General features: G+C 42.0%; 1 protein-coding gene across 1 annotated transcript in view; it reads right to left on the bottom strand.

Annotated features, from left to right (window-relative positions):
* The window catches only part of MALRD1 (MAM and LDL receptor class A domain containing 1), a 558112-nt gene that overhangs the window by 168061 nt on the left and 369309 nt on the right, over positions 1–20742 (bottom strand). The window contains exon 25 of the mRNA XM_082259425.1: positions 20522–20671. Coding sequence (XP_082115551.1) covers positions 20522–20671 — 150 coding nt within the window. The remainder of the gene's footprint in view (positions 1–20521; positions 20672–20742) is intronic.

Genomic DNA, 20742 nt, shown 5'->3' with positions numbered 1-20742 from the left:
ATCTAATGACTGGCAAGCTGTAATATATTACATTCTTGTTCCAAGGTTCAGATACAGACCCATCCCACGCCCCGGCGTTCCAGTACACGCTGTCTGTAAAAGGCCAGATGTCTGTCCTGCACAGCGCCTATGTACAAATCTTCTATCCCTATTTCCTGATTCAGATCATGTGACAAATTGTCACATGGCTTGGAGCCGCTAGGTAAGACTGGGGCAGAAAACTTGACTTTGCAGTAAGGGAGCCATGCTCATTACAGGTCTGAATGGGGAAGAGGGATGCTGCTAATCTGAATTTGGGTACGTCTTCCCCATATATCACTCTCTCTATATATTTTTTTCCACCCCTAAATTATTACCACCACCAGTGACTGGAGCTTTTTTTAAAGACTTTCACCAGTGGCATCACCTTGGCACTTCTCCTCCCGTAAGGCCAAAATTTCACGCTGACAACAGTTCTTCTGTTCTACTTGCATACCAGGAACTGATCTGATATATTTTAGGGGAAATTCTGGGAATTGTGCATTCTTTGGGGTACTGCTTAGGCACAATTAAAGCTCCGGACACAAAAACTATCATTTAAAAAAATACATAAAAAAATTAAAGGAACACTTTGAAAACACATCAGATCTCAATGCTGATATGGACTGGGTAATGTGTTAGCGCCGGTTGACATACACGCGACGCTATTTCCCGGGGCGACCTCCGAGATCGCGGTGCGAGCAGCGCGCGGCGACCTCGGAGCGGCCGCCACGGACTTCATAACATTGAAGTCTATGGCGGTCGCCTCCTGGTCGCCCCAAAGAAGCTCCGGACCCTTTTTCTAAGTCGGAGCGACTTGTGTCGCTCCTATTAGAACAGGTCCGCAGCTTCCCTATGGGAGGCGACCTGCGGCGACCTGTGAGGCAGGTCGCCTTAGTGTGAACGGGGCTAAGGAACTAAAGGGTGCCACATTGTTTGATGGAAATGAAAATTATCAACCTACAGAGGGCTGAATTCAAAGACACCCCTAAAATCAAAATTAAAAAATGGTGCAGCAGGCTAGTCCATTTTGATGAAATTTCATTGCAGCAACTCAAAATGGTACTCAGTAGTTTGTATGGCTCCCACGTGCTTATATGCATGCCTGACAATGTTGGGGCATGCTCCTAATGAGGCAACGGAAGGTGTCCAGGGGTATTTCCTCCCAGATCTGGACTAGGGCATGACTGAGCTTCTGAACAGACTGAGGTGCAACCTGGCAGTGTTGGATGGACTGAAACTTAATGTCGAGCATAGGTCAGGCGAGCATGGGGGCCATTAAATGGTATCAATCCCTTCACCCTCCAGGACCTGGAGCATACTCTCGACACATGAGGCCAGGCATTGCCGTGCACCAGGAGGAACCCAGGACCCACTGCACCAGCGTAGGATCTGATAATGGCTCCAAGGATTTAATCTTGATACCTAATGACAGTCAGGGTGCCATTGTCTAGCCTGTAGAGGTTTGTCCCTCCATGGATATGCCTCCCCAGACCATCACTGACCCACCGCCAAACCGGTCATGCTGAACAATGTTACAGGCAGCAAAACATTCTCCACTGCATGTCTAGATCCTTTAGACGTCTGTCACATGTGCTCAGGGTGAATCTGCTCTGATCTGTGAAAAACACAGGGTGCCAGTGGTGGACCTGCCAATTCTGGTGTTCAATGCCAAATGCCTACGTATATGTATATATATATACATATATATATATATATATATATATACATATATATATATATATATATATATATATATATATATATATATATATATATATATACTTGGTTTGGGCTGCTCATTCTCAAGAATTACATGCAAAATAATGGTACCGCTTTCAGCACCTAAAATCCGAAAGAATCATACCGCCAGGGAGGTTAAAGACTGAGACATCTTTATGTCTGGGTCATCCACATATTAGAGTCAAGACAGTGCAGACTCACTTCCCAGCCCTGGGAGGGGAGAATAGGATATGGCTTTTAATGGTTGCAAAACTATATATATATATATATATATATATATATATAATACATCACAATATTGCAAAAATATATGCAACTGTGGGACATTTCTGCTTGAAATCACATTATTGTGAAAACTCTGAAAATCACAAATGAATAACAGAAAATAATTGCTATTTTTCAGTTAACACAGTCATCCTCATTCCTCCAACTGTCATTTTATGGAGTGACAATAAACAATTTAATGAGGAATGGAAGGTCAGAAGCAATGTGGGGACGTTCAGTTGATTTGTTTAATATAATGATTCTGCCCAAAATAACAGAAAAAAATCAATTTAGTTAAAAAAAACGACAGTATTTCAGGTGATAACACTCCTGCATATAATTATCTATTGGGGTTGAAAAGGTTCTGCTGGAGGTCTGTTTCATACATGTACTCTGGCAATACACATTTAGAAAAATAGCACCTCTCACAACTGATTATAATCATTTAAAAGGAATCTACAGTGTTGCAGTTTTTAAAACCTACATGTGAATGTTAGCATCTTAAAGCGGAGCTCCACCTAAAAGAGGAAGCTCCGCTTGTTTGCACCCTCCACTGCCACATTTGACACTTTTTGGGGGGGAAGGGGGAGCGGGTACTAGTTTTGACAGGTACCCGCTCCCACTTCCTAGTAAGATTGCCGAACAGTGATCTGCGTCATGTTTGGCTCCTCCTCCTTCCCCCCGCTGCCTTCTGGGACCCTTAATGGCGTCCCAGAAGATGACGGGACCATTCAGAAAGCGAAAAAAAAAAGCGCAGCGCGACTTGCGCATGCCTGACCAAAGATGGCCTCCAAAGTCACATGGGATGTCAGCATCTAATCACACACTGCCTTTCTGTGACTGAGATCATACAGGAACGTGGCTCCTCTTGACTTCCTCCTTTACCTGCATTGCCGCTGTGGATAAGTGCCACCTGTAGTGGAGAAAATAGACTTCATCTGTCTACTAGTGGCTGGCAAGCAGTGGACTGCAGTTTCATGTCTGCTCTGACAGCTACTGCTGTGACCCTGTGCTCTCACATGGCCACTCTCCACTCCATCCACCCACGGCTGAAAGGAAAAACACAACAGGCATGGGCAACTACCTTCCAGTTGGTAGAAGGCAAGTGATTGGGCATGCATGTGCAGTGCACATTACATGCCATCCATGGACAGCCAGAGCAATGGACACAGGGCTGTACATCTATTCTACAGCATGCATTAGGAGTCGGAAGGGGGGTGCAGCTCCACATTCTTGCCCTTGGCACTGAATGAACCTATCCTGGGACTGGTCACACCTTTCGGCTTTTGGAGGCATCAGCAGATCCAGTTAGGCACTTCTGAGCAAAATGGTTGAATTACTAAAGGCAAAGAGACCAGTGCAGTTGCTGTAGACCTTCGTAAATGATGGGAAGTTCTTCTGACTTCCATCACACAATCACATGCAAGCAAAATTGCTTTTTTTTTATTTTTTTTATTTATCTTGCATGCGATTGGGTATTCTTTGCCAAGCGAACAAGCGAAGATGCACCTCATTTACTAAATTCCAGAGCAACTGCACTTGCAAAAGCACAGTCTATTTGTCTTTAATAAATCAACCCCAAAGTCTCTTTAAAGCCCAAATCCAGCCTTTCAAAGACTCCCACCCCCTATTTAAATTACTGTATGCCTACATTACAGTTCTTCAGTGAGTCCAGGTCAGCTTGATGGCACGCCTTCCACCCTGGGCTAACAAGAGATGGGTTGAATGAGCATGGGAGTCATTTAACCAGGAGGTGGGCCGGTGCTGAATTGTAGAGTGGTGAGTCTGTGGGTGGGGCGGTGGGGGCAGTGTCTGAGATATAGAGCGTTGCTGCAAGAGATAACTTTTATTTTTTTTAACTTCTGCAGGGAAAACAACATTTATTTTCTTAGAACTATAGGCAAAACTTTTCCCATTTTGGATAGAGTAAGGGAGGGTTATGACCTATGTAAAGTATATTTTTTACATCTTTGTCCCATTCAGGAAATTTACCTTCACTTTTTGCCCCATAGCCAAACAGGAAGTAAGAGGAAATCTCTGCAAATTAAGGGAATCCCTTGGGAACCCCCAGATCATCAGAACTAGTGTCCCCATTAGAATATTTCCCCTTTTTTACTTTTCTGGGGACAACCCAAAATATGGAATTTTCTTTAATTTAATTCACTTTCAATGATAATGGTAAACATGACAAATATAGAGAGGGTGAATCTCCATAACAGGGGCACGGACAGCAATTAAAACTGCGAGGTGCTCTAATCCATACCCCCCTATCCAAAACTAAAAATTAAGTTTTGCCTTCAGTTATATATTTAAGTTGGAATTTGTCCTAGTTTTACAATCCTGCGCATTATTTAATTTTACCTTGCTTTGGCATCAAAAACCAACATACCCATAATTACAAGATATACATGGAAACAAGGGAATTAACATGCACTGGTAAGATTAATTACATAAAGCTGGTCTGTATCTATACCTTAAAATATTAATACGATTTTTTAAAGATATGCAAATAAGCATATCTTTAAAAAGTCTTTATTAAATTTCAGTTTTTAGAAAACTGTGTTAGGTCTCTAAAGTGTTGTTTGCCAGCTGCCAACACTAAGGAGAAAATATAACTAAATATCTCATTGAGTTTAAATAATTACATACCAGATTTGCTGGTATTTTGCATTTCTTGCATTTCTCTATGTAGGAGTTATTTCTGTAGCTGCCATATCTAAAAAGTCTCAGGCTGCTCATAGAGACCTTACTTTCTCTTTTTTTTTTTGGCAGCTTTTAAGCCTCCTGAGCAGGGGCGTTGCTAGGTGAGAAAAAGACCAGGGGCTTCAGCCGGACCTAAATTTGATGACCCCCGCCCACATATTAAAGTAAGTCCCGCCCAAGCTCCACTCAATGCCCAATCATAAAATGTTATAAAATGTGACCACACACATGTTAATCTCTCAACTTTCTAATCTCTACTTTTACTTGTAACTCTTCCCATAAAAGCAATTGAGAGCACCAATTATGGCAATCAGGGTGCCCCATGTAGAAGCCTTTCTGGAGGCTCCTATGGAACTGCTTCAGCCAATTTCGAAATAGCAGAGGTCCCAGAACATCCACAACACACAAGAGAAATGAATTTCCCAGTAGCCTAGATGAAGCACCAACACCAAATCTTTCCAAATTAGCTGTAACCAGTAAACGGTGAGTCAGTTCCTCTATAACTTCCTGGGAAAGTTGATCATCAAGAGATTGTTCAAGAAACCGTGCACAAAGCAAAATGTTAAAGTGTTACTTATCTGACATCACACTAGCAAAAGGTGAATTCTAATTGGTTGTCACAGGGTTTAGAGTGCCTTAGTACAGTTTCAGTAAATTAGGTTGAAAGGCTGCAGACTGTAGACATGATACAAGAGATGGTCAGAGACTGTGGACATAATACAAGAGATGGTCAGAGACTGTGGACATGATACAAGAGATGGTCAGAGACTGTGGACATGATACAAGAGATGGTCAGAGACTGTGGACATGATACAAGAGATGGTCAGAGACTGAGGACATGATACAAGAGATGGTCAGAGACTGCGGACATGATACAAGAGATGGTCAGAGACTGCAGACATGATACAAGAGATGGTCAAATACTGCAGACATGATACAAGAGATGGTCAGAGACTGCAGACATGATACAAGAGTTGGTCAGAGACTGCACACATGATGCAAGAGATGGTCAGAGACTGCAGACATGATGCAAGAGTTGGTCAGAGACTGCAGACATGATGCAAGGGATGGTCAGAGACTGAGGACATGATACAAGAGATGGTCAGAGACTGTGTACGTGATACAAGAGATGGTCAGAGACTGCAGACATTATACAAGAGATGGCCTGAGACTGTAGACGTGACAAAAGAGATGGTCAGAGACTGCAGACGTGACAAAAGAGATGGTCAGAGACTGCAGACGTGACAAAAGAGATAGTCAGAGACTGAAGACGTGACAAAAGAGATGGTTAGAGACTGAGCACATCGTACAGGAGATGGTCAGAGACTGCAGACGTGATACAAGAGATGGTCAGAGACTGCGGACGTGATACAAGAGATGGTCAGAGACTGCAGACGTGATACAAGAGATGGTCAGAGACTGCAGACATGATACAAGAGATGGTCAGACTGCAGATATGATACAGGAGATGGTCAGAGACTGCAGACACGACAAAAGAGATGGTCAGAGACTGACGTGACAAAAGAGATGGTTAGAGACTGAGGACATCATACAGGAGATTGTCAGAGACTGTGGACATGATACAGGAGATGGTCAGACTGCAGATATGATACAGGAGATGGTCAGAGACTGCAGACACGACAAAAGAGATGGTCAGAGACTGAGAACATAATGCAAGAGATGGTCAGAGACTGCAGAGATGAAACAGATGGTTAGAGACTGCAGACGTGACAAAAGAGATGGTTAGAGACTGAGGACATCATACACGAGATTGTCAGAGACTGGGGACATGATACAGGAGATGGTCAGAGACTGGGGACATGATACAAGAGATGGTCAGAGACCTTAGTTATGATAGAAGATAGAAAATCACTAGGGGGGCCGGAGAGCACTGGAGAAGCTACAGGGCAGGAGGGGGGGGGTGACAGGAGAGCATTAGGGGGGGACTGGAAAGAAATAAGAGGGGGAGTTGGAAAGCATTGCAGGGGGGTTGGAAAGCACAGGGTTTGGAGAGCACTGGGGTGGGGGGCAGGGAGTACTGGGGGGGCAGGGAAACGCAGGGGAGGGGAGAGAGGGGGGCTGAAGAGCACTTGGTGGGGATGTTGGAAAGTGTGGGGGGTGCTAGACAGCACTGGGGGGGCCCGGCCAGCAAAAGAAGTTGTATAGGAGGGGTATGGGGCAGCTGCATATAGAGGAATTGATCTTTCCATATTCCTCCTGCAGCCGCTGAATGCCTGCAGAAGGGAGTGGAGGAGAATCATGCATCCAGCGACTGCAGGAAATATATAGAAAGATCAAATCCTCTATATGAAGCTGCCCCATCCCCCTCCTATACAGTCAAAAAGGGGGACCTTGCTCGAGCACTCACCTTCCTCCCTCTGCTGCCACCGCTGCCATCGCCACTGCCACCTCTCAACTGCAGCCGGAAGAAGAGGGAGGTGGGTGGAGGCAGAGCCGATTCTACGCGACAAGGAGGCATTTAAAATCCTCCTCTGATCTGTGCAATGAGAGCCTCTCCTGCTGGCTGCTGTTGTCACGTGACGAGTGACATCACTGGTTGCTAGACGCCAGGCGATACAAGCAACCAGTTTGGCAGGCCAGGCAGGAGAGGGGAAGTATATTAGACAGTGGACACTCGGGGATAATAACTGTAAATCATCCACACGAGACCCGTGGCTTTTTGCGGGCACACTCGGGGCTATAGCCCCGGTCAGTCCCCCCTGCTGACGCCACTGCTTCTGAGGTTTCAGACACAAATCAAAACCTAATTTCAAGGGACTGTCCCTCATTCAGAACAAAGTCCAGCTGTCCCTCTTTCCTCCTTCTTTGTCCCTCATTTTGGTCTGATCTATATAGTTGTATATAAAATACATATCTATCAAAAAGCGTTTCCCAGTGCTAAACCTTTCATCCAATTTCTACATTGCTGAATTTGTAAATTCCAAAAGCCAGTATAAAGGAATAGTAGTGGTAAAAAAGCAATTTTGAGTTTAACAAATCATTTTTTTTTTAGCACAATTCTCCTTTAACAGGGGCGTGGCAGGGGGTGTGTCCTATGCCTACATACTTTTGCTCATAGGTGTCCCTCATTCCCATCTCAGAAAGTTGGGAGGTATGAAACACATGGGGCTTGGGAGACTGGGGATTGCTGACATTACAAATGACATAACCACCAAACCATAAACTGTGGGCTACTGTAAAGGGAACCTGTATTTGGAGAAACAAGGATATCTTTTGAACCTTTGAGGGCCATTCACATCTATGATTTGCCTTAACACAGGCATTACCACAACACATGTCAAAACCTGTTAAATGTTGTTGCAGGGGATGCCAGAAATCTGACTTGTATCTTAGGCAGACTTCTGGGAAAATTGGTGAGCCAATCGCACAAGCAGGAAATTATGTTTCTGGGGTGTGGTCAGTATACATTCTGTGTACAGAACAGCTCCAGGTAGCCATATTGCATTGCATTTCAGAAATTTACAACAGCAGCAGATTGAAACGGATTGAAAAGGAAAGGTAGGTAAATAACATTCAATTACAATATGATTTGTGTCGCAATTGTATACGCTATATTGTTTTTCTTTATTTGATATTTTTTCCCCCCACGAAAGTGGAGTTACCCTTTAAAGTAATGCACAGCAACATGTGACATAAACACAAATGTAAGTAGGCCCTAAGATATGGTGACCAGATTTTTAAAATGAAATCCGGTGACATATTTATTTATTTTTTATTGGCAAATGGCACAGGACTGCATACTACACAGAGTGCTGGGCACAGGACTACATAATACACAGAGCGCTGGGCACAGGACTACATAATACACAGAGTGCTGGGCACAGGACTGCATAATACACAGAGCGCTGGGCACAGGACTGCATAATACACAGAGCACTGACCAGTGCTTTAAGTGGCCCAAAAGAGGTGCTGGTACTCTATTATAGCCTATACATTTTTTTCGCCCCCCCCACCCCACATCAGGGTCCCCACAGAGCACCCCCCCCCCCTGGCCTGGGCTGGGACTCCGGAGCAGGGGAACTCACTGGTGGTGACTGGTCTGGCTCTGGAGTGGGAAATTGAGGGCGCAGATGTCCAAAATGAGCGTACTGGTATGCTAAGGCGCACGGAGAGGTGGCGGTATGTTCAAGAGCCATATTTGGAAGTGGCGGTACTGAGTACCAGTGCATACCGGCCCACTTAAAGCTCTGGCACTGACCACAGGACTACATAATACACAGAGCGCTGGGTACAGGACTGCATAATACACAGAGCATTGGGCACAGGACTGCTTAATACACAGAGCACTGGGCACAGAATTGCTTAATACACAAAGCACTGGGCACAGGATTACATAATATACAGGAGGGTGTTAGACATAGAGTACAGGGTTCAGAGGTTTGCTATGCACAGAGGACTCTTCTGCCCCCACATCCATAGATCATCTCTGCACCCTCCTCTCACAGATTATCTCTGCAGCCATCCCTTAGCCCTTCCCCCACAACAGCTAAACTCTCTATCTCTCCATGCAGCTGCATCAGCTCTGACCCCCGCTCCCCCACTGCCCTTTATCTGTGTACAAACAGACCCCCCTCCCCCATCTACTCATTTCCCATTTTCAGCCCTCCACACAGTCAATTTTTGGCTCTGCCTCTCCTCCAATGAACAGCAGCAGGAGTGGCAGTGAGATCGTCCAGCAGGGGGCGTCAGCATCTGAGCCACCAGCCTGTTTCTCAGCCAGCATGGGATGCCCTGTCTACATTAATCCGACCCTAAATCCAGGGACAAAACTGGGAACAGACTTGGACCGGGGACAGTGTCCTCAATCCGGGGACGTCTGGTCACCCTACCCTAAGAGCCTTCTTTACTGTGCTGATCCACTGGTTTGAATACATTCTGAGTCACTAACATGAGACAGGTAAACATATCAGAAGTTTTGAAATAACTTGTTATGTGCTTGCATGACGCCATGCTGCTAACAGTTTTAGGAGGAGGTCATCAAACCCTGCATTTTTCTCAGCAGATATCTCCTTTAACCACCTCCCACCCGGGCCATTGTAAATATACGGCCGGGTGGGAGTCTCCTCCTTCTGATCGGACGTTCCGGAACGTCCTTCAGAAGGAGAGAGATTGCGCCGCCGCGGGCACGCGCAGCGGCGCGATCTCGATGTGCCTGTGTCCCTCGGACACAGAGCAACAAGACTCGGCAGGAGGGCCCTGTGATTGGCCCTCCTGATCACATGACGGCTGTGTCCAATCACAGCCGTCATGCAATGTAAATACAGCCATTGTAACGGCTTCAATCTCTTCTCCTCCTGACAGATACTGTCACTGAGGAGAAGAGGAGAGGATCTATTCTGCAGCCGGGGTGATCAGTGAGTATTTCTAATTACTCACTGATCACAGGGGGGGGTCTGTGCTGGTAATCAGATGATTGATTACCAGTGCAGCCCTGGGGGGAGGGGTGCCACTAGAGCCACCAGGGATGCCCACCCATGACCACCAGGGATGCCCACCATGGCCACCAGGGATGGCAAACAGGGCTCAGAGAGCCTGCCAGTGGTGCCCCCCTATCAGTGCTGCCCACCAATGCCATCTATCAGTGCTGCCCACCAGTGCCCGTTATTGCCATCTATCAGTGCCACCCACCAGTGCCCATTATTGCCCACCAGTGCTGCCTATCAGTGCCCATCAGTGCCCCCCATCAGTGCCGCCCATCAGTGCCACCTATCAGTGCCCATCAGTGCCGCCTATCAGTGCCCATCGGTGCCCATCAGTGCCGCCGATCAGTCCCCATCAGTGCTGCCTATCAGTGCCCATCAGCGCTGCCTATCAGTGCCCACCAATGCTGCATATCAGTGCTATCTATCAGTGCCACATATCAGTGCCCATCAGTGCTGCATATCAGTGCTACCTATCAGTGCCCATCAGTGCTGCATATCAGTGCCACCCCATCAGTGCCACCCCATCAGTGCCACCCCATCAGTGTCTCCTCATCAGTGCCTGTCAGTGCGGCGTCATCAGTGCTCATCAGTGCAGGAAAAAAACGTATCTATTTACGAAATTTTATAACCTAAACGAAAAAACTTTTTTTTTTTTCAAACTTTTCTGTCTTTTTTTATTTATGCACCAAAAAAGAAAAAACCTGGCGGTGATCAAATACCACCAAAAGAAAGCTCTATTTGTGGGGGAAAAATGACATAAATTTGGTTTAGGTACAGTGTTGCATGACCATGCAATTGTCATTCAAAATGCAACAGCGCTAAAAGCTGAAAATTGGTCTGGGAAGGAAGGGGGTTTAAGTGGCCAGTATTGAGGTGGTTAATAAACGGCATACAAAATTGCCTGGCTGCAGTCAGCAGCATGCAATAGGCAAGGAATGGTCTTTACTGGAGAACATACGGTTTTACCAAAATGTAAATAGCTAAGGAAGTAAAATAAATGACAATATTAGATGCAATTTTTTTATGACAGGTCCACTTTCATAAAGTAACTTTTTAAAAAAAGGAGCCTCCTTTCCTAAAGTTTTTCCCGCACAGACTGATACTTTACATTACAAAGCTACTTAGTCACTAAAATGTATTTCCAAGTGGTATGTGCAATGTTGGCTCTATAAACGCCAAACATCAATACGGCCCATATATTTCTTCATTTAAAATCACTCCAGCCCTTTTGTATTTTTGAAGCTTCTGACTTCAAAGCAAGGTAATCCTTTGAAGGACAATTTACAATTAGCTTGATAATACGGTGACATTGACTTTGGTGCATTATGGGAGAAGCCAGTTGTTTTCTTTTCATGTTTTCCCAGCAATCTTCAGTGTTTTCAAACTAAATCAGTAGTTTTGTGTTTATGTGTTTTTTTTTTTTCTTTCCTATTTTTTTTATTCCATGTTGTGTAATACAGTCATTTACTAACAGTGTAGCAAACATTTCCATGTGCTTTGAAGCAGCTACATTTCCGCAATGTTCAGTTTTATTGAAACTAAACTCCAGGAAAATATAAAGACTCACATTATAGCAGCTTTGTACTCTCTCATACATATTTAAAGGTATTTTTTGCAAGCAGTATATATGCCTGAACCTGAGCTTGTATCAGCCTCTTGCAGTCCCTGTACAGCACAGCTCAGACTGAGAGAAGGAGAAGCAGCACAAAGAGCCAATCAGTACTGATGTGCTGTGTTGGTCAGTGTTTGCAGCACTGCTAAAATTGACTAAATTCAGTAAATCATGATATAACAATTCTGTGCAAATCAAGTGCAATAAATACCATCTATGAAAAAATTGATATTGTGCAAAATATATGCTGTGCAATGACTGTGCAAAAAAGCAATATTAAAATCATATAATAAAGTGCAAACTCAGTGCAATATAAATAAATAAATATTTTCTATTGCAGGACTGTTGTATGGACTTTTATATTGCACTGAGTTTGCACTTTATTACATGATTTTAATATTGCTTTTTTGCACAGTCATTGCACAGCATATATTTTGCACAATATCAATTTTTTCATAGATGGTATTTATTGCACTTGATTTGCACAGAATTGTTGTATATTGATTTACTGAATTTAGTCAATTTTAGCAGCGCTGCAAACACTGACCAACACTCCTAAAAAGCACTAGCACTTTTTCTTGCAGCAGGCAGCTAACATAAGTTAACACACCATATTGTATTTACTCACATACCACAAGCGCGAGGTTCACAGTCCCACAGTACTGATGTGCTAACTTCGAGTATGCTGATAGGAGAGAACAGAATAAGAGGGAGATGAGCTAGTCAGTGTTCTGCTTCTCCTTTCACTGTCCAGTCACAGGCTTGTGGAGGAACAAGACCTGGAAGTTTTACTTAACCACTTTAAGACTGGAAGGATTTGCCCCCTTCCTGACCAGGCCCTATTTTGTGATTCGGCACTGCGTTACTTTAACGGACAATTGCACGGTCGTGCGACGCTGTACCCAAATGAAATGGATGTCCTTTTTTTTCCCACAAGTAGAGCTTTCTTTTAATGTTATTTGATCACCTGTGCCTTTTTTATATTTTGCGCTATGAACAAAAAAAGAGCGACAATTCTGAAAAAAAAAAAAAAAAACAATATTTTTCACATTCTGCTGTATAACATTCTCAAAAAAAAAAATTAAAAAATCAAAATTTTTAGGCCAATTTGTTTTCTGCTACATATTTTTGGTAAACACAAATTGCAATAAGCGTATTTTGATTCTGACAGATTAAATATTCTGACATAATGATTAGCTGCACCACAAATTAGGGAGAAGGATAGAAGGAGAAGGAAGATGAGAGGGTATAGGCTCCCATTCCTCTCTGCCCCAATCTTTGTCCCAGAAACACAACATGAGCCTCACTAGTGCATGTTGTAAACTAATTTGTCATCTTCTATGTTTTCTTTGTGGCTGTAGCTTTAAAAAATATTTAGAAAATTTAAGAGGGTATATGGCAAGCTACAACAGTGCTATCTATTGCAAGGAAGTATTGGGGCTTTGGTTGGTGGGTTCATCTTATACATCTCTATAGATCATCATAGCTGATGAGCTGGGGGATAAGGATTTCCCAGGTATGATCTGTGGTTATATACATGTATCTTGGTGGCTTACATATCAATAACATGGAGATGTGGCAGCATATTTGGGTAGGGTAGCTGGGTAACAGTGTTATTTTTCTGCTACCTTTTTATCATTATTAACACTTTACCAGACTTCATAACAAACATTAAAGGGGAGTTCCAGGCTTTTCGGTGTTTATTAAAAGTCAGCAGCTACAAAAAGTGTAGCTGCTGACTTTTAATAAACACACTCACCTATCCCACGGTCCAGCGATGCGACCGCCCGAAGCCTCGATCCTCTCTCTCTGGTCTCGGTGGCGCCGGCATCACTGGTGTGGGCACCCGGCTGTGACAGCTTGCGGCCTTATAGCTGGGTACGCACTGCGCATGTGCGAGTTGCGCTGCGCGTCTTGATTGGCCAGCAATCTTCTGGGACCTCTGACATGTCCCAGAAGATTGCAGGGAGGGAGGGAGGGGGAGAGGAAAACTTCTGCTCAGGGCGCCACGGCACTCCGAGCAGAAGTGGGAGCGGGTACCTGTCAAAACTAGGTACCCGCCCCCCCCCCCAAAAAAAATTACATCCCAAATATGGCATTTCAGGGGGGTTAGGACTACCTAAAACGGAAGTTCCACTTTTGGGTGGAACTCCGTTTTAAGGCTAGGTTCACACCTGCGATCCTACTTTCAGTGTGAATATGTAGTGCAACTTAGATGCAACTTTCATACAGTCTTCATATTCTATGGGATCTCACCAAAGTAGAACAGGAACCTTTTCCAAACTCACACTGGGGTTTATTTACTAAGACTGGAGAGTGCAAAATCTGGTGCAGCTGTGCATGGTAGCCAATCAGCTTCTAACTTCAACTTGTTCAATTAGGCTTTGACAATAAAACCTGGAACCTGATTGGCTTCTATGCAGGGATGCGCCAGATTTTGCACTCTCCAGTTTTAGTATATCTACCCCAATGTGAGTCGCATTGATGTGAATAGGTACCATTGGAAACAATATGATTTCCATTGTCATTCAATTCTGTAAGATTCAAGTCTGAAATTGCACTAGTGTGACGGGAGCCTTAGTGTTGGCATTAGTATTTATTTCTACTTTTTTGGCATCTTACATTTTCCTTGACTGCAACCAAAACTACAAATACTTAGCATCAAGAGACCTCAGCTTTGTACACATTTTTGGAGAGTGTATAGATAGACATGGCTAATAAGGCCTATGCAGCTTACAACTGCCTTCCATTAATTAGTTCTCAAGGACACACTTTTACACTCCAAAGGTCTGAAACCTGTATGTGATCCAAATACAGATACAGATGGAAACAGATGGAAAGACACGGTGTACTCCAGTCCAGTAGAATGTTCTGTACTTCCATCTTTATTCATTAAGAGTTCAGATAACTAATTAAACCCCAAGAACAAGGAACATTACAACTTTCATTAGTCTACGTTGAAACACAAGGGGCTGATTTAACAACCTAGGTGCTGCAGATTGTCAAATCTTTGCAGAAACTATATTAACAGAAAGTATTCAAGTTAAATTTTTTAGGCTAAAAATATAGTTCTATTTACCAAAGTCAGAAAGTCCACTTCATTTTACTAATAGTTAACCTGTGTTTACCATAAACCAAAAAAAAGTTCATACAAGGAAGTTAAAGTTGCCAACACACACGTTTAGATTTATTCTTTGGTCACTGCAGAAGCCCAGAAACTGAAGGTGCTCTATTTTGAAAAAAAAAAAAACAATCTTAGGCCAACCCCCTCCTATTCTCTGCACCTACTGGTTAGTGATGCTAACCAGTGTTGGGGGTAACTAGTTACAAAGTAACGGATTACAGTAACTACATTACTTTTTTTGGTAATGAAGTAACGTAACTAGTTACAATACTAATATTGGTAACTACACTACTTTACTAGGCTATAGGAAAGCGCTTTCCTACGTTACCCAAGCCGTGCGATACAATCCTTATTTCGAAGAAAAGAGAGGGATGAAGTTTATGACTTTTTGTTGCATTTTATGTTTTATTCAGTTTTTTCAGGTTTTGTTCTCATGTTTCCCAAAGCCTGTGTTTATACAATAAACTCTATGCAGAAAGAGTGTCATGTATCTTCTTCTACACGGTCAATTAAGAAAGAAGACAGTAAAGTAATAAGTAGTGAAGTTACTTTTCAAATGCAGTAACTAGTAAAGTAATTTCGTTACGATTTACAGAAGTAACTAGTAACTAGTTACATTTTTTGAGTAACTACCCCAACACTGATGCTAACCTATCCTAATTGTAGACTTCAGTATAGAATGTTGAGCTTTGGCCCTTCTACTCCCACTCTTCACTATCAGTGATGCTAAGGTAATGCAAAAGATGGCAATAAATATTTTATATATTTCTTACAGGTATATAGCGCTGAAAACTTACATGGTGCTAATATAAAACAAGCACATACGGCTGTTTGATGTATATTCATAAATATGCACAATTTATAGAAACACATTTTTTAAAAACAGTTACACGCAATATTTATTTTAAAGTGTTCATCCAGCCCAAACATTTTTTAGATTTTTCGAGAGAGTAAAGAAGGATTTTTGAAGCTTACTGGGTTAATTCTGTCTATGTTGCTTTGGGAGATTTTACTCCACTTCCACTTATTAGGTAAAGCCATGGAAACTGTGACAGTGGGGGATCTCAGTAATACCCTTTAGAGCCCCACAGAGGAGTAAAGACCTACAGGGGTTCTAAACTTTCCCCGCTCTATCCAAAATTAAATAAATAACTATAGGAAAAACTTTTTTTTTCCATTTTGAATAGAGTAAAGTATGGTTATCACCCTGTTTTATTTTTTTGCCATCTGTGCCCTATTTGGGAGATTTACCTTCACTTCCTGTCCCATAGCCAAAACAGGAAGTGAGAGGAAATCCCTGCAAATTAAGGAAATCCCTTGGGAACCCCCAAGTTATCTACAACTAGTGTCCCCATTGGAAGATTTCCCCTCTATTACTTTTCTGGGTACAACCAAAAATATGGGATTTTCTTTTACTTTCAAAGATAATGGTAAACAGGACAAATAGAGAGGGTGCATTTCCCTAATGGTGGCCAGACAGCAATCATAAACCCCACAAGTGTTCTAATCTCTCTCCACTTTATCCAAAATAAAAGAAAAGGTTTGGACTTTAGTTATACTTTAACTCTGGGAATAAAAATTCTTCTCACTGTAAGGGTTACCTGCCTAGGGGATTATAAACAAAGTGATATACCTTATCCCCCGATCCTCCTGCAGGCAGTCTGATGTGTCGGGTTGTGAGTAGGCCCTTGACATCCTCCTGTACAATACCTGACTGATACCTGACTGAATAACATTAGAAACCTTGGGCTCCAAAGGTAAGAGGTTTTGGAAGACCAGTGTAAACATTTGTTAGCACAACATGGATCTACAGATAACGTCCAAATGTTTTTTATTGAAGATTGATCACATCGCAGCAAAATAGTGCAAAGTTTCAATGCTGTACAGGAGCCCTTCATAAGACATTCCTGACAAAGGGCTCCTCTCTGGTTCTAAAATGTTGCACTTCTCTGCTGGGATCATTCTTTAAAAAAAAAAATTTGAGCGTAATCTGAAAATCTGTGGTGTGCTAACAAATGTTTATACTGATGGGAATATTGCCATTTGCTTTGGGAGTCTCCAGTTATATGGAAAGGAGGCAGCCTGTTGGAGTGAAGAATAAGGTAAGTATATAATTTCGTTCATCATCCCCTAGGCAAAACAAGCAGTTGACTATTTTACAAGTGAAGTAGACCCAATTCATGGGTAAAGATTTTTTGTCCCCGGTATCCATCTTTAGGATGTGGACCAGGGGTCTTTAAACTATGGCCCTTCAGTTGTTCAGGAACTACAATTCCCATCATACCTAGTCATGTCTGCGAATGTCAGAGTTTTGCAATGCGTCATGGGATGTGTAGTTCTGCAACAGCTGGAGGGCCGTAGTTTGGGGATCCCTGATGTAGACTGTCACGCTTACAGGAAAATTTACCTTTAATATGGAAATGCAAACACGTTTTTTTTTTTATTTAGTTTTTGATAGATTGTAGGTTTGTGTCACCAAACTGGGAAACCTACCCTTAAAATAAAAAAATTGAATAAAATTGGCGCTCAATCACCCCCAATTTAGTAAAATAACAGAGATAAATAGTAATGATTTTAAAACCAAGCAAAGCAACTGCAAAATTATTGCACAATAGTAAAGATGTATGTGGTAATAATAACGTGCAAATTATGCAATAAATAGGTAGACAAAAAATACTAAAATATATATAGAAGTGAAATAAAATCACAAAGTGATACAGTGCGTGGTGAAATGTGTATAATTACACAGATTGGCGTGAAAGAAAAATTAAAAATATTGGGTCACTGACAAAACAGTGATGAAAATATAAAGTGCACCGTGCTTTAAAAATCAGGCAAAAACCAATATGGAGCAGAAAAAATAATAATAATAGAACTACTCACACTATAAAAGGGATATTGTGCACAATATAAAAGATCAAAGTGATAGAGAAGTGACAATAAATAGTCAAATATAAAACCAATCATAAACCCCCAAACAAATGCTTGGGTAAAATATCTGTGCAAAAATGGATAAAGGTAAAAAACTGTAGAAAAAAGTTCATCAGTTCATAAAGAACATCAAAGTTTATAAAGAAAGTGCTGGTGAGGAAATAATGCCAGAAGTGCGGGGAAACTCCTTATAGTGCGGGAAACCAATTTACACTGTGGTGGTGAGCTAAGATGCTCAAATGAGTGAAATGGCCGCTCACCTCCAAAACACTCAAAATGAGCGTTTGTACCAAAGGTAACAGGATATCCACTGTAGAAATAGGGGTCCAATAATGGTTCCTTTAAGAGCAGGCTCCTCTAGTCCTTATTGGAAAGCCAGTATCGACATCAAGGGGTGAAATCCTAAATAAGGTTTGGAGCTCAAACCCATAATAAAGGGAGGCACTTCATGGTGTAGTACGCTCAATGTAACATTTATTTGGATACAAATAAAATGATGCACTCACATTTTGTAAGGTACAAACAGCATAAAAGTAGCGTGGCAGCGGCTAGGCAGTGAGATTCAGGGACTTCCGGTCTCGGCCGAGGACCGGAAGTGACGTCAGGCGCTTCTCCCGACTAGTTGCGTCACAGCAGGAATGTGACTTTCTCAAGAGATCCCTTCAGAAAGTCACATTCCTGCTGTGACGCAACTAGTCGGGAGAAGCATCTGACATCACTTCCGATCCTCGGCCGATACCGGAAGTCCCTGAATCTCGCTGCCTAGCCGCTGCCAAATAAATGTTACATTGAACGTACTACACCATGAAGTGCCTCCCTTTATCATGGGTTTGAGCTCCAAACCTTATTTAGGATTTCACCCCTTGATGTCGATACTGGCTTTCCAATAAGGACTAGAGGAGCCTGCTCTTAAAGGAACCATTATTGGACCCCTATTTCTACAGTGGATATCCTGTTACCTTTGGTACAAACGCTCATTTTGAGTGTTTTGGAGGTGAGCGGCCATTTCACTCATTTAATGATCTTAGCTCACCACCACAGTGTAAATTGGTTTTCCGCACTATAAGGAGTTTTCCCGCACTTCTGGAATTATTTCCTCACCAGCACTTTCTTTATGAACTTTGATGTTCTTTATGAACTGATGAACTTTTTTCTACAGTTTTTTACCTTTATCCATTTTTGCACAGATATTTTACCCAAGCATTTCTTTGGGGGTTTATAAATGGTTTTATATTTGACTATTTATTGTCACTTCTCTATCACTTTGATCTTTTATATTGTGCACAATATCCCTTTTATAGTGTGAGTAGTTCTATTATTATTATTTTTTCTGCTCCATATTGGTTTTTACCTGATTTTTAAAGCACGGTGCACTTTATATTTTCATCACTGTTTTGTCAGTGACCCAATATTTTTCACTTTTCTTTCACGCCAATCTGTGTAATTATACACATTTCACCACGCACTGTATTACTTTGTTATTTTATTTCACTTCTATATATATTTTAGTATTTTTTGTCTACCTATTTATTGCATAATTTGCACGTTATTATTACCACATACATCTTTACTATTGTGCAATAATTTTTGCAGCTGCTTTGCTTGGTTTTAAAATCATTACTATTTATCTCTGTTGTTTTACTAAATTGGGGGAGATTGAGCGCCGATCTTATTCTATTTTTTTACCTTAATATATGTATGTTGAGACACTGCTAGGAATTAGCTGCTAATCTATGAGCCCCTTTTTATTCCATCTACTCTTACTCTTTTTATTATCTCACATTTCCTACTACATCTGGTCGATGGTCAGCGCATAGGGTCTATTTACCTTTCTTCTACCTTTAAAATAATTGTAACAGTTGTCACTGGAATAGGAATAGAAGGGAAATCTCTAAGGGTTGTTTGTCCCAGGGATAACTGTCAAAATTAGGATTTCCCTTAAAGCGCAACTGCACTTTTGTTGAGAAAAAAAACATTCCCCTCTGGGTGATCTCTGTACATTACAAGGATTTTCACAAACTTTGTTGCAAATTCTTACCTTTTGTTATTCTGAAGAAATCATTGTTTGTTCTTCTGTTCTTCTGTGCTGAGTGGGTCAAATGGGAGTGGGCTCTAATGAGGAAATTTGATGGGCCTGCATTCCTTTAGACATGTTCCTATTGGGAATATCTCACCAAAAATGAAATTTTTGTTGCATGGGATGCCAGAAATCTGACTTGTATCTTAGGCAGACTTCTGGGAAAATTGGTGAGCCAATCACACAAGCAGGAAATGATGTTTCTGGGGTGTGGTCAGTATACATTCTGTGTACAGAACACCTCCAGGAAGCCATATTGCATTGCAATTTCATAAAATACAACAGATGCAGATTGAAAAGGAAAGGTAATTTTTAATAACATTCAATTACAATATGATTTGTGTCACAATTGTATACCCTATATTGTTTTTTCTTTATTTGCTATTTTTTTTCCCCACAAAGTAGAGATACCCTTTAAATTTTGGAACATTTCCTCAAACTTCTTCTCAAGTTTCTGGCACAGAAAGTGAGAGGAAATCTTTTAGGCAGGGATACAGACAGCAATAAAAGTTAACCAAGCTATTAATACTAACTTTCTCGATAATAAATACGGTAAATAAAAAAGGCTTGACTGTGAGCCTACTTTATATGTATAATCCACTTACCTGGTGTGTGATCTGTATTTAGCCGAATACCTCTTTCCACCACGGTCCAATCAAAATCATCAGTCTTGTCTTGTGAGAGGTTGCATCCCAAATCACCGCTGGTATTCTGCTGTGTGAAGCTGCAGCTGCCAGGTAAATCAGTGTAAGGACCTAAGCGCATGCAAAATAATGGCGGCTTTTAATAGTTAGACACCTGTGAGACATCCAATATGTACTCAGTA

The sequence above is a fragment of the Pelophylax lessonae genome (assembly GCF_965119305.1).
Source record: "Pelophylax lessonae genome assembly, chromosome: 5".
NCBI lineage: Eukaryota > Metazoa > Chordata > Amphibia > Anura > Ranidae > Pelophylax > Pelophylax lessonae.
Note: the sequence above shows the minus strand (reverse complement) of the source record. Positions and strands in the feature narration are given on the sequence as shown.